At 37.1% G+C, this 14332-nt stretch overlaps 1 protein-coding gene across 1 annotated transcript in view; it reads right to left on the reverse strand.

Annotated features, from left to right (window-relative positions):
- Positions 1–1166: 1166 nt before the first annotated feature.
- LOC124788314 (RNA polymerase I-specific transcription initiation factor RRN3-like) overlaps positions 1167–14332 on the reverse strand; it is a 53811-nt gene continuing 40645 nt past the window's right edge. Inside the window, 3 exon segments of the mRNA XM_047255555.1 lie at positions 1167–3565; positions 6735–6996; positions 13537–13715. Coding sequence (XP_047111511.1) covers positions 3358–3565; positions 6735–6996; positions 13537–13715 — 649 coding nt within the window. The 3' untranslated portion in view covers positions 1167–3357.

The following is a 14332-nucleotide window of genomic DNA, read 5'->3' on the forward strand; positions in this document are numbered from 1 at the left end:
CTTCATCTTGCAAATGCAGTAAGGAGGGGAATGTGGTCAGCACATTGCTCTCCTGGCTGTTTTGCAGACTTTCCAGACTGTGGAGTTGCAACTATTTGGTGAAGAAGCTCCTCAATTGGCATTACAAGGCTGAGTGCACCCCGTATCATTCCGAAATCTCTCAAAAAATCCTTGGCAACACTGGTAATCGAACCCGGATCCTCCACATGGCAGCCACAAGAGGTGGACATATTTTACATAGGAACTATTTTATTGTAATACATTCAGAACAAGGGGGACTCCAATGACTTTTTCTTGACAACATTTTCTGCAATTCCCTTCTTCATAAATTTACCATGTTCTGAACTAACTTGATTACACAGGCTCTGTAGCAGGCAAAAACTGTCTACTCTGATTCCATCAGTTTCCTTTCCAGGAGCAAGAGTGAACCAAAAATTCAAGTCACACTTCTACTTTAACAACTGAGTAACAATTCATAATTTTGATTAGTTGACAGAGCACATAGGAATCCATGGAAATAAAGTCAAGACAGCAGCCGAGGACACCTGCAGATGTCACAGTGCTACTCCTATGCAAGCTGTCAAGACACTGTTCTTTACATGTAATTTCACAGTCCGGCAAGATCTTCCCAATCTAGTGTACAAATATCTCTACTCTGTTTCAACGGAGGGGAATTTATATCTTGACATTACGTTGAAGGTTCAAGTCCACTGCAGAGTGGGTGGTCACATGAATGAGATCAGCCTGCCACACACCTGCTGCAGTACAGTATTTTAGAAATTTCAGTAGCAACATATGAGTTTATCAACTACTTTGTTGTATTTTGATTAGTAACTACATTCCATTCACGTGTGTATAACTGGGCATATAAGTTTGACTGATTTTGTAATTTACTATCCACCCGCTCTTTCTTTAAATAAATCTGATGACTTGCTAAGAAGTTAAAACTGATTAGACAGCATTTGTGTGACCTCAGTGAAAAATGTAATGCAATTTTGTTTTGTTTCAGGTGTGTGTAAATTATTTTTCCTGTTGAAATTGAATAACTGGATACTGCTTACACGTTAATTTGAGACTATAAGAGTCTAAGGAATATGGCTAGTTGGGAACAATGGGAATAAGGTTAAGATAAATGGTAACATGTCAAGTCCAATCAACAAAATAACTTAATCTCATGATCTTTCTATTTCTTTCTTCTTATGTTCATAACAAAATGTTTAAACTATTATCTAAAATGACATCACAGATTTTTATGTGGCAATTAATGGCAATGAAATTTAAGTTCTACTTGCCCAACGGCTGGAACACGCTACAAGTGGCCACAATAATTTATCTTTTTATTTTGTTTATTGAAACATCATAGAATGAATTAACTTCTGTCCTCAACAGCATTACACAATACCATTTTAGACAAATCCGATCTTCAGTCTGTTGCCAAAAACAGCCATCTCCATAAACACTTTAAAAAAATATTTATTTTATTTATGCATAAACATCAACCACATAATTTGCTCTGATATTTCAATTCCATTGTTTTGTTTAATATTCCATTAAAAATACTTTTAAGAGCAAGTCAAACACATCTAACACGTTCAACTTTCAAAACAGAAGACATTCATTCAAATCACTTTGTGGTTATTACTGAATGTAAATTAATCAACATTCATCTTTTGACAAACATTTCGAATGTTCATATCATTGAATTAAAATTCTCCACATATCATTTAGGTACAATGTCTGTTGGATACCACAACCTCCTCCCAGCCTTTTTTAAAAATTTAAATGGTTTACAACAACAATTTAGTGTTGAGAAAGCAACAACTTTTCAAAACTGAATGTTTTCTTAAAACTTTGGAAGAAAGTTTAGGGTATTGCACAGGATTATCAACAACAGACTCATTTGCAACTTCCCATAAAAATGCAGCATTATCAAACTTTTCAGACTGCTATTAGTGAGGTATGAAATCTCACAATGCTGCTGAAAAATTATTGGTGGCTGACATTTGCATAGCATTCTGGCATGGTAATGTGTGCGACGTCTTTAAATGCTATGCAATGCAATTGCAAATACCTTCAATTTCCTAAATGCGTATCGACTGGTTAGCATCTAATTCAGAACGAGCTAGCCAATTTTGTAACACATTTTACTGACAAGGAAGCAATGAATTTAAATTTCAGACAGATTAAAATTGTGCTGGACTAGGAACAATCCTCCTTTCTTGTTGTCAACACTTTTACGAACTAAGCTAACAAGGCATGAATTGCCATCTACCCTCAACTTCTTCTCTGCCAGTGCCTCTTTCCTATGTTTTCAATATCACAGAAGCTCTCCTCTGCACTGAACCTGTGAGAATGGGTTGCGAGTAATGTCTGGATACGCCAGTGTGAACATGTCCACAAAAGTGGCTGTGCAGTTACCTGCACACTACAGTCAATGTCAAATGGAAATGGTATTATGCAGCTAGGAACTGATGATGATAAATTCAACATTCAGTCTTGTGTTGAACAATCATGGAAATAGCTATCTGGATAAACCTTTTTGATTCATTTATACTATGGTAATGTAATAGTTGGGTAGCATGAGAAACTTTGATCCAAATAACCACAAAGAGTTCTGATGTTAAGGGAAAGTGATGTAGACATCACATCATCATTTACCTCACTGATTCTGGGCTGTTCTAGTTTTCTTTACACACAAAACTTTATATGTTACAAAACTATCATGACTGACTGTTACACATAAAAATGAAAGCCCATGAGCTTCATTAAAATTTAACAAACAGGGCATAGTATACTACCTCAAAAATTGTGATAGTATAGTATCAGGTTCTTTATGAAATTGCTTAACTTCAGAGAATTCTTAACTACATCACTAAAGGCTTCCATGCGGTGCCTCACTGCTGATTAAGCATGAATTTAAGTTCACTGCCAAATTACCACAGACTAAAAATACTAATTTCACAACATAGTCTGAGCTCTGTTTGATAACCACAGTATGAATTACTTCTAACAGCTGAAAGCCAAATTGACGAGACATGTGTTTTCATGAACATAATTCATGGACAAAAAAGCTGAAGGTGAAAGAAATGTAGTGAATATTCTTGAGAACATAAGTTTATAGGTATAAATAAATGATTCATACACATAATATAATACAGGCACAATGAGCCTAGTGCTAATTCAATAGAAACTGAATGCAATGAAGTGTATATCAATAGCCTGATAAACAATTGCAGTATAAACAAATTCTGGAAGACGTTCATGGAAAACACAACATTACACATTACACACATAACACGAAATGAAAGCACCTCAGTAGGAAGAATCATTAACAGAATTCAAGGCTGTGCGGCAAGACTACATGTGCTTAAATCCTGGTGATGATCCATAAGAGAAAAGTTCTGGATAGGTAACTGGGCTTGGCACGAAACTACTGCCTGACAAGAAGTCGTCGTCTTCTTCAAATTCGTCAAGATGCTTGTCTTCATGGGACATATCGTAACTGTCTTCACTGCTTACAGAACCCTGGTACTCTCGATAAATTGGAGTTATGGCACATCCAGATCTGCAAACATTAGGAAATGAATAAAAAAATATTGATTTGTAATTTAACTGGATAGATAAAAAAAATTCTACTCACTGGAAAGTCTCCCCTGACCTGTGGTTCTGGGTGACTTTTCCAAACTTTACCCCTTTTCCTAAACCTCTCTAGTCCTTTTCCTTCGCACCTCTTCCTTCCCCTTCAAGCCTTCTGCCAGAAGAAGCAGTCACTGGCTCCAAAAGCTTGCGTAAGCATAACCTTTTATGTGTGTGTTCTCCAACCACCGCTTGGTGAGTAGATTTTTTTATCAATCCAATTACTTTATGTTGTCAAAAATTGATTATTTAGTTGTTAAAATATTGATTTGGCTGACTTCAACAGACAGACTTACAAATGGAATAAAATCATGTAATCATCATTCAAAAATAAATAAATAAAAAGCTCAAGAAACTGGAATAAATAGTCAGTCTTTTTTGAAAGCACACATTTTCAAGACAACACATACTAACACACAAAATACACTTCCACATTTTTGATGCATGTTCCAGAGATCCCATTATAGAAACACCTTCAAGGATCTGGAATGGGATAATATATTGTAATATGTATACAGTATTAATGAGAAACCATTATTACACTGCTTAATACTAGTTGTGTTTATGACAGTTAAACTTAATATAGTAAATTTGAAGGAAAGCTGCTACCTAAAAAGCTGCTGGTGCCTAACTTATATTGAACTGCTGCTGTTTATTTTCAGCAAGCAGCCTAACACGTATGTGAATAAACTGGTATTTATTTAAGCAAATACCTATGTTTGTGACAGCAAATATCTATTTACAATACAAAACTAATTTTCATGCAGCTTTACTATGAACATTGCTACTTGCAATGCTGCTAAGAGGAATATCCAATTGTTGAATCTTGGTAGTTAGATAATGTGTACACTGAATGACTAATGAGGTATTTTACATTAATTTTCTTTTGTGTAGGTAGGGATTTTCTATTTTTTGCTTTCTGTTACGTGGGAGCTTGTTAAACACTTTTGCACAAGAGTGCATATCTCATCTCTGAACCTAGACAAGCAGACAATGGGTACATGAAATTATTTTTGTCTAGTATTCTGACTGTACAAATCACAGTTGTTCTGAAACTGATTTTCAGTATCAGTAACAAAAATCATTAAAAATTGAATCTATTTAGAAGCGGCTACAAGGATTCCATGACTCTTAAGGGCAGTGCAAAATGTACAATTATCTACTGTATACAATATTCTTATGCTTACCATAACTGTTTCACTTCATTTTAACATTCCTTGTAAGGAATTTGACAGTGGCAAAGCTGGTGCTCTCAACTAATACTATCTCACAGAAAATAACATTAAATCCTCCAAGGCAAATGATTGTCCAGTTATGCAGGCATAATGTCGTTAAAACAATATGCTTTATAAAATGTAAGATACTTCCTAGTGAATGCTTATAAACTGTCAACACTACTAGCCTATTTGTGTTTTCTGATACACCATTACGGCACAACATTAAAAGTGTTGTTCAACACAATATTCATTAATCTTAAGGTCCATGTACTCAAGTCCCAAAAGAACATTTCTGGAAAACACAAATATAAAGGTACTGAAATCAAAAAAGATCTGATGAAATCATTAATAAACTTAGTTGTGACTTCTTATGATGTACCCAAATACAGAATTGAAGAATAGAGATGTAAGCAATGGGTCATTGTTGTCACAATACTTGATGTTATTCAACACTTAGTCTACTGTCCTGTGGATTACTATGGATGACTGGATGACTCCTTTTTGTCTCTTGCAAAATTTTAGATTAGATTAGTTTTTTGTTCCATAGATCCGTGCTGAGGAGATCCTTGTGGATGTGGAACATGTCAACTTTTTTTTTTTTAAAAAAAAGCTGAAATAACAATACTAATAGTATAAGTATATACAGTACATCATTTGTGTCTACTAAAAAATTCGGCAATGGAGTAGGAGTTGGCCACTAGTAAGTCTTTCAGGCTACTTTTAAACTGATCTTTATTTGTAACTAAATTTTTTATGTTTGCTGGAAATTATTGAAGATGAGTGTTCCTGAGTAGTGGACCCTTTTTGAACAAAAATAAGCGCTTTTAAGTCCTTGTGCAGATCATTTTTGTTCCTGGTATTGTATGTATGAACTGAGCTGTTTGTTGGAAAAAAAGAGATATATTATTTAGGACAAATTTCATTAAGGAGTAAATATACTGAGAGGCAGTAGTTAGTATACCCAGTTCTTTGAAGAGGTTTTACAGGACGTCCGTGAATTTACTCCACAAATAATACGTATTACACACTTTTGGACTCTGAAAACTTTTGTTTGTCTGGAAGAGTTACCCCAAAATATTATACCATATAACATTATGAAATGAAAGTAGGCAAAGTATGCAAGCTTTTTCATTTTTATGTCATCTATGTCTGCTAACACTCGAATTGCAAATACAGATTTGTTAAGGCGTTTCTGCAGTTCTTTGGTGTGCTCCTCCCAATTGAATTTATTTTCAAGTTGTAATCCCTGGCATTTAAGACTGTCAACCTCTTCTATCTGCTCTTCTTCATACTTTATGCATATGCTGGGTGGAAACCTCTTACACGTTCTGAATTATATATAGTGAGTCTTTTCAAAGTTTAATGTCAGTGAGTTCGCTTTAAACCATTTATTAATATCCATGAAAATATCATTAGCAGATCTTTCTAGAACTACACTCGACATACTATTTATTGCAATACTTGTGTCATATGCAAACATTCTCGTGGGACACCACATCTAATATCTTCCCATTCTGATGATGACTTAATTCACTAGTCCGCTGCACTGAACCCTTTGTTTCCTGTTAGCGAGGTATGACCTGAACCATTTTGCAGCACTGCCCGTGACACCACAGAATTCTAATTTATTTAAAAGGATGTTGTGGTTAACACAATCAAATGCCTTTGACAAATCACAGAAAATACCTGCTGCATGTAATTTGTTATTTAATGAATTAAGTACATTTTGACTGTAGGTATAAATAGCCTTCTCGATATCAGAACCCTTCAGAAATCCAAACTGTGTTCTTGATAATATTTTATTTGTGAATCTCAAATCTCTGTAACAATTTGATAGATGCGCTAGGTGAAAGAAATGTAAATGTGGAACATTATAGTTACCTGTAAAGTATGTAAGGATCAAATGGGAAGAACGTGTTCAGAAGAACTAACTCTGACTTGTCTTTCACAATATGTCCATCTTGTTGTGCAACTGGCATGGTATTCCTCGTATTATGTTCTATTATGGTGTAGCAGTATGCAAGCTGATAAGCTCTGGTAACTGCTGCAAAGTTCTGCACTACAGCTGGAAGACACACCTTCAATGGATTTAGCCGACATGTTACTATCTTTGTTAAGTTCAGACTCTGCAGGAACACCAAATCTGAAAGAAAGCAAATTTTACAATAGGCTAATAAACATGACAATAGAAACAATATTTTTCCCGTTTCCACTGTGAAGGAAAAGGCATTCACAACTTTTCTGTCCCTTTTTCTGGTAGCACAGTGAAATATTGCTATAATTTTCATTAAAAGCAACTAGCAAGCAACTTGGACTATGATGTAAGTTATATAGCAAAAAGTAGTGAATAGAAAATAATGTTACTTAAACAGCAGATAAATTTTATTTGTCCCACTTCGTGTGCATAGAAAGGCTCATTCACAAATTAGGTATGAAGGTGCCTTGAACACACAAGGACAAGCAATGAGACAACATCTGTAAAGCACTCAAATTATGCTTGGCACACCACAATTTTATTAACACTCTTTTGAAATGAGTTGCATGATGTGTCACTATGATGGTGTTGGACACCACTGTCACTACATATTAAGCATAGATAGTCTGCTTTATTTGAATGTATTGTTTAACTGAAGAATTAACCTGATCCTAAACAGAACAAACTAATCTATTCCCAGAACCTCTATATCTAGCAGCAAACTATTCTGAAATTCACAGGTTACTACTTATCTCCATACATATATCTGTAGTGTTTCCTTAATTATGACATCACTGATCTATGCACACACGCGCGCGCGCGCGCGCGCACGCGCGCGCACGCGCGCGCACGCGCGCGCACGCGCGCGCCACGCGCGCGCACGCGCGCGCACGCGCACGCGCACACACACACACACACACACACACACACACACACACACACACACACACACACACACCCCTCTTGCTTTATCTTTAAATGATATATGGATAACTTTTAGCTTATGCTTTTCTGTTTCCTCCTAAATTTTCTTTATCTGTTTTATATTTTAGAAAAAAAGGTTATTTTAAAAATATGCAGCACATACTAAATAACCCAAATGTAAAGTACAATTTCAACAGTTACATAATGACACTGTAAACACTAAATCTTTTCACTTTCAAACACTTCAAGGGTATAGAAATTGTTAATCGTGCATTGTGTGTTCACTCATTTCCAGTCCAATATCCAAACACTACCTAGTAACAGTTAGGTGGAGACCCTTTTAAAAATCATAGTTGTATTTTGTGTATAGCATAAAGTAATATTTTTAAGTTGATATTTCTTTAGCATTAAAGGGCACCACGTTATAGTGGTAAAAACGTATGCACATACAATACAAAACTGCCATACAAAAACAACAAAAGAGAGAAAGAAAAGACTATTGATGAAGGCTTGATGCAGGAGCAAAGCACTTGTACGAGAGCTGTGCCTGAAGCTTGAAATGTCAAACTGCTCTTGTTTATGAAAGTTACATGCTGAAAGGATCTTTGATTCAGTTGTGTTGTTGAACTTTTTCTGGGAAGTGCTTTAGAAAGTAATCACTGACGTCAGTTAAATGATATAGAAACACATACTCTAGTTCTTCATGGAACTGAAAGTCACTGCCTTCTAAACCCATGTGGAAAGCAAGGACAACATTTGTATTTATCAACCAGTCTTTTCTTCCACAATAATAGTTTCCTTCTGAAAACTGAAATTTCATTTAATAGTTGCAGAGTATTGGTCTCATTACCTTGAAGAGATACACTCAATGAACAAAGTTTTTCGAAGATATGCTAGCTTCAAAACAAAGTCACTGTCCATGAATTTCTCGAGCACGAATGTTTCTTTTGAACAAGGTAAGAGTAAACTACATCACTGAGTTCACGCACACTTCAAGACATTCCCACATGAAAGACAGCAAGGACTAGTGTAATAAAATAGGAGCCCCGAATCAATGCACCTTTGTTGAAAAATATCTCAACTTAAGTGGCCTATTTTTAATGAAGTTTACCATTTAGATCACTGAAGCACATCATGAAGGGCAGGGCTCAAGCTTTCTGATGCTAGTGCATACAGCAAATAAAACATTATATCCAAACAGTATGAGGAGCCTCTTTGCAAATTAGAGCTTGCAATGCAGCAGAAAAATCAGCCATACTATGCCCTCTGTCTGTACATACACCTACACAGTTTTTCCAATTAACATTTTCTTCTACAAAAGGGAATAGTATTTCAAATAGGTCTGCTGCTTTTGTTCCAAATGTTATGTTTCTACAGAAAAGATCATGAAATTTCTTGCCTTGTAAAAAGGTGCATGTAACAAACTAGATATGCATTAATGTGGTTGCCAGTAGCTTCATCAAACTGAATGACAAGGTCATATTGAGTTTTTCAACCAACCAATCACTAATATTGTCAGTCATATTGAGTATTCAACAATTAATAGTGTTATCTGACAAAGACACAATACCCAGTTACTTGGGACCTGACTCACCCATCAAAAGATACCATGTTCGAGCAACTGTTGTGTGGTTTCTCAATCTTTGCAGAATGGTAGGCAATTTTGTAAAATGAAAGAAGAGCTTGCTTAGCAGGAGCTTTTTTTCCCCTCATGGTTGCTTGTAACTTGTGGGAAAAGTATTATCATGGTTTGTTAACCAAACTACTGTAATTTGCACTGAAATGTTGTTTCATTTTGCAAGGAAACATTCTTTCAGTAGGTAGAACTTAAACAAATGACACTGTGATTGTTTATTACCAGTAGTAGTACACACAGAACCAAAATTGAAGAAACTGTCACAATTTTTCCTATTTTTTTCAGTTATTCATGTTTTTTGAACTACATGACACATCTGAAGTGTTCTGGTGTAAGGTCAGGCGTCGGCATGCTGGTCGGGAACATCAGAGCAGAGAGGGCTGTGGAGATGATGTCAGCCAATTCCAGGCAGACGAACCCCCCTCTAGGATGACAACCCGATGGCAGTGCCCTCAACAAGAAGAGGACATAAGTGCCGCGCTGCCTGGCTGCGGCCCAGTTGAAGACGAGCCAGTTCGCCGATTTCAACAGCGGCATCAAGAATAGGCACCTGTATAGCAGTGACTTAGGAACTATATTACTTCTCTTGTATTAGGAATTGTATATACTGAAGACCTTGCTTTTGCTGTCGCCCTTTGCTTGCGACACTTCATTGTAAATTTATCAAAGTTAAGTATTGTCATTTATTTTCTGTAAATAAAACACATTAATACGATTTGCTTAAATTATTGTCTAGCGATCCAAAAAAGCGAGTTTCCTAGGCACCCCATATTTGAGGAGTAGGCAGGATACAACACGAAATATAATGTTTTGTACTTACATTTGAAAATTTGTGCATGCCAACAGAGAAACACAAATCACAAAAGCAAATAACAACAAAAAATGATCTGCATTTGACAAAACTAACCTTCAAATTGATTGTTACTGTATAAAAGCAAATTCAAACATTCCAAATGGTGTGCAAAGTGTGACGTTTGAAATCCTGTGGAGCAACTGGTATATGCTGGAATATGTGGCTGAGTTTGATTGTTGAAGATATCTTATTATGAGGGTGGTTTGAAAAGTTCTCGGAATCACCACGAGAGGTCAGCACTAGCACAACAAGTTATTCATGTGATGTTCATTGGACTGTTGCCTGTAAACATGTGCCACGTCACTGCCCTTGGAAGAGAGCGGTGCCAGGCGTGGCTCTGTTGTTCCCAAGCAGAGATTTGCAAAGATGGAAAAAAATTGAGATTTGTGTAGTGATTAAGTACTTCATAAAGAAAGGTATGAAAACAAAGGACATTCAGGGACTCTGCTCCTTCATATTCACCTGTTGCCAAGAGGACAAATGAATTTAAATTTGGTCGGGAGAGCTTAGCTGACGATCCGCGCAGTGATCGGCAAAGATGTGTCACTACTCCAGAAATCATTGCAAAAGTGCACAAAATGGTCATAGAGGATCGTCAATTGAAAGTGCGTGAAATTGCTCAGACTTGCCAGATGTTCTCTAAGGGTCTATTCCATTTTAATTGAAGAATTAGAAATGAAAAAATTATCTGCAAGATGGGTGCCGTGAGTCCTGACGCTGGATGAAAAAACACATGAGAGTCGACATATTAGAAAATGTTTGGCCCATTTTAGGAGAAATGAACAAGACTTTTTGTGCCAGTTTGTGACCACAGATGAAACTTAGGTGCACTACTATACCCAAGAGACAAAACAACAGTCAAAGCAGCGGAAACATGCTAATTCTCTTCCACCAAAGAAAGCAAAGACAATTCCTTTGACACGAAAGGTCATGGCATCAGTGTTTTGGGATGCGAAGGAGATTCTGTTTCTAGATTATCTCCCCACTGGACAAACAATTACTGGAGAATACTATGCTAACCTTCTGGACAAATTGCAACACAAGATACATTAAAAAAAGGCCAGGTTTAGCAAGGTAGAAAGACATATTCTATCAAGACAATGTGAGCCCACACACGTGCCATCACCATGGCAAAATTACACGAACTAAGATATGAATTGTTACCACACCTGCCTTAGTCACCTTATATGGCTCCGTCAGACTTCCATCTCTTTCCAAAACTACAAATTTTTCTTGGAGGACAAATATTCACTTCAAACAAAGAACTGATAGCCAGAGTTGACAACTATTTTGCAGGCCTGGAGGGAACTCATTTTCGAGATGGGATAAAGTGCTGGAACATCATGGGACAAAGTGCATTAATCTACAAGGGGACTACATTGAAAAACAATAAAAAATTTCGGTGATGTAAGTACTTTTTTTCTATTCCATTTGGTTAACTTTTCAAACCATTCATATCATGAACCGTCATGGCATGTCTTCAATATACAGGATATGAAATCAACCTTCTCCAAGCATTGCATTATCTGTAAATGCCATCAGGGTGCCAACTGTTACCCTTCTTTGGGATAATGTACATTAATGAAGACCACCTGCTGTTTGAGGCGTCAACAAAATTCCTTTCTCTGGCTTTCCACGTGCCACTCTGTATGGTCTCAAATGAATGGAAGGCCCAGACTTTCCCTATCCTGTCAGAGGCAGAGTCCCCTGTGGAAGCAGTCGTATCTTATACTAGTTCATCTGTAATTTCTGCACAGCATGCTGGCTGGTCATGACCAATCAGCTGTCCTCCCTTAATGAATGGCCACTGCCAAACTTGACAAACAGCAGAATTCACCAGCATGGGGCAGAACATGCTTCTGAACACAACATATTATATTTCAATGGTTGTTTCACAACTCATGCTATCTGGATCCTTCTCCATATCATTATCTTCTCTGAATTATGTAGATCGGAGCTGTCCTTGCAACACATCTCTCAATCCCATAATCTTCCTGGGGCTCAATCTCTGCTAGCCCTGTCCTTAACCTCACCCATCCTGCACCCATATTCTTTTCTCACATACTTCCTGTGATGAATCACTTTCTAAATGGTCCCACACACTCTCCCTCCCAGTCTACTGCTCCACATTCCTGTGCACTGTAGACAACTCCCCAGCCTGAAGCCAGAAGAAGTTCATAGAGCCAAATTACTATCCCATGCACAAATGCCTCTACCTCCATCCAGTCATCAGCCACTTTTCTACAACTGTCCCTCCCAATTCCTGCCTCATCCCACCCTTCAACTACAGAACATGACATCCCCTCACCCAGTCAATCTGCAGTACTGGCACAACATATTCAGCCAGAGCAACTAGGGCTTCGTGTGTGTGTGTGTGTGTGTGTGTGTGTGTGTGTGTGTGTGTCAGATTCATCCCAAAAACTAGAAAAGTTCATATTCTTACTTTAGTGCCTATCAACATTTCAGCAGCTCATTTGCTAAGATGATTAATCTCTGTTATTATCAGAGACGATACAAAGAAAGCAAATAAAATTCATTGAGAACACTAAATATTGATGGTATCTTACAAAATTCAACTGTTTCAGTAGCAAGCACAGATACTTCACTGAAAGTACTCATAAATGCATAATAAAATATGTTTATAATAGAGGGAAACATTCCACATGGGAAAACTTTGTCCAAAAACAAAGATTCTGTAACTTCCCAAACGAAAGCGTTGGTACGTTGATGGAAACAATAACAAACACAAACTTCAACCTTTCGCAACCCACGGTTGATTCATCAGGAAAGAGGGAAGGAGAGGGAAAGACGAAAGGATGCGGGTTTTAAGGGAGAGGGTAAGGAGTCATCCCAATCCCGGGAGCGGAAGACTTACCTTGGGGGGAAAAAGGGACAGGTATACACTCGCGCGCACACACACACACACACACACACACACACATATCCATCCGCACATAACAAACACATATGTCTGCTTGTGTCTGTTATGTGCAGATGGATATGTGTGTGTGTGTGTGCGCGCGCGCACAAGTGTATACCTGTCCCTTTTTCCCCCCAAGGTAAGTCTTTCCGCTCCCGGGATTTGAATGACTCCTTACCCTCTCCATCAGAACCCACATCCTTTCGTCTTTCTCTCTCCTTCCCTCTTTCCTGATGAAGTAACCGTGTGTTGCGAAAGCTTGAAATTTGTGTGTGTGTGTGTTTGCTATTGTTTCTATCAACGTATCAAAGCTTTCGTTTGGTAAGTTACAGAATCTTTGTTTTTAGATATAATAAAATATGTTTATATACATACTTGATTTTGTGTTTACTAGGTCCTTATGCCTGAAGGCAATGATGTAGAAAAATGCTTGGCAAATTGCATAAAATACAGTGTGCACACGCACATCAGAATTCACACTTTCCAGGCCATCTTGACTGGATATATAATTATGTATCCATACAGCCATATCAGAGATTCTATTCTTCAGAACCCTGCAAGAAAAGCAATGAAAACAAATTAAAAAAACATAGTAAAAAATGGATGGTAAATCATATGAAAAACATTACAAAACGGTTTCCAAAATATGTTTTGAGTCATCAGTCTTCTGATTGATTTCCTGCAACCCACCATGAGTTCTTTTCTTGTGTGAATCTCTTTATCTTAGTAGCACTGTAACTCTTTTTCCTCTATTTGTTGACTGCATTCCAATCTCTGTCTTCCCCTACAGTTTTTACTACCTACACGTCCCTCTAATACCATTAAAGTTATCCCTTACATGTTCACACATGTCCTATCATTCTGCCCCTTCTTTTTGTCGGTGTTTTCTCTATATTATTTTATTTGCCAATTCTGCAAAAAACTTCCTCACATTCCTCATTTTACCAGTCCACTTCATTTTTAACATCCTCATACACTTCGATTCTCTTATTTTTTCCATTGTCCATGAATCACGGCCATTCAATGCTGTTCTCCAAGCATACATTCTCAAAAATTTCTTCCTCAGATTAAGTCAAAAGTTTTATATTAACAGACTATTCTTGAACCAATTCCCTCTTTGGCTGCATCAATCCGCATTTTATGTTGTACTTGCTTCATATGCCATGTACTA

The sequence above is a fragment of the Schistocerca piceifrons genome, chromosome 1 (assembly GCF_021461385.2).
Source record: "Schistocerca piceifrons isolate TAMUIC-IGC-003096 chromosome 1, iqSchPice1.1, whole genome shotgun sequence".
In the NCBI taxonomy this organism is placed as follows: Eukaryota; Metazoa; Arthropoda; class Insecta; order Orthoptera; family Acrididae; genus Schistocerca; species Schistocerca piceifrons.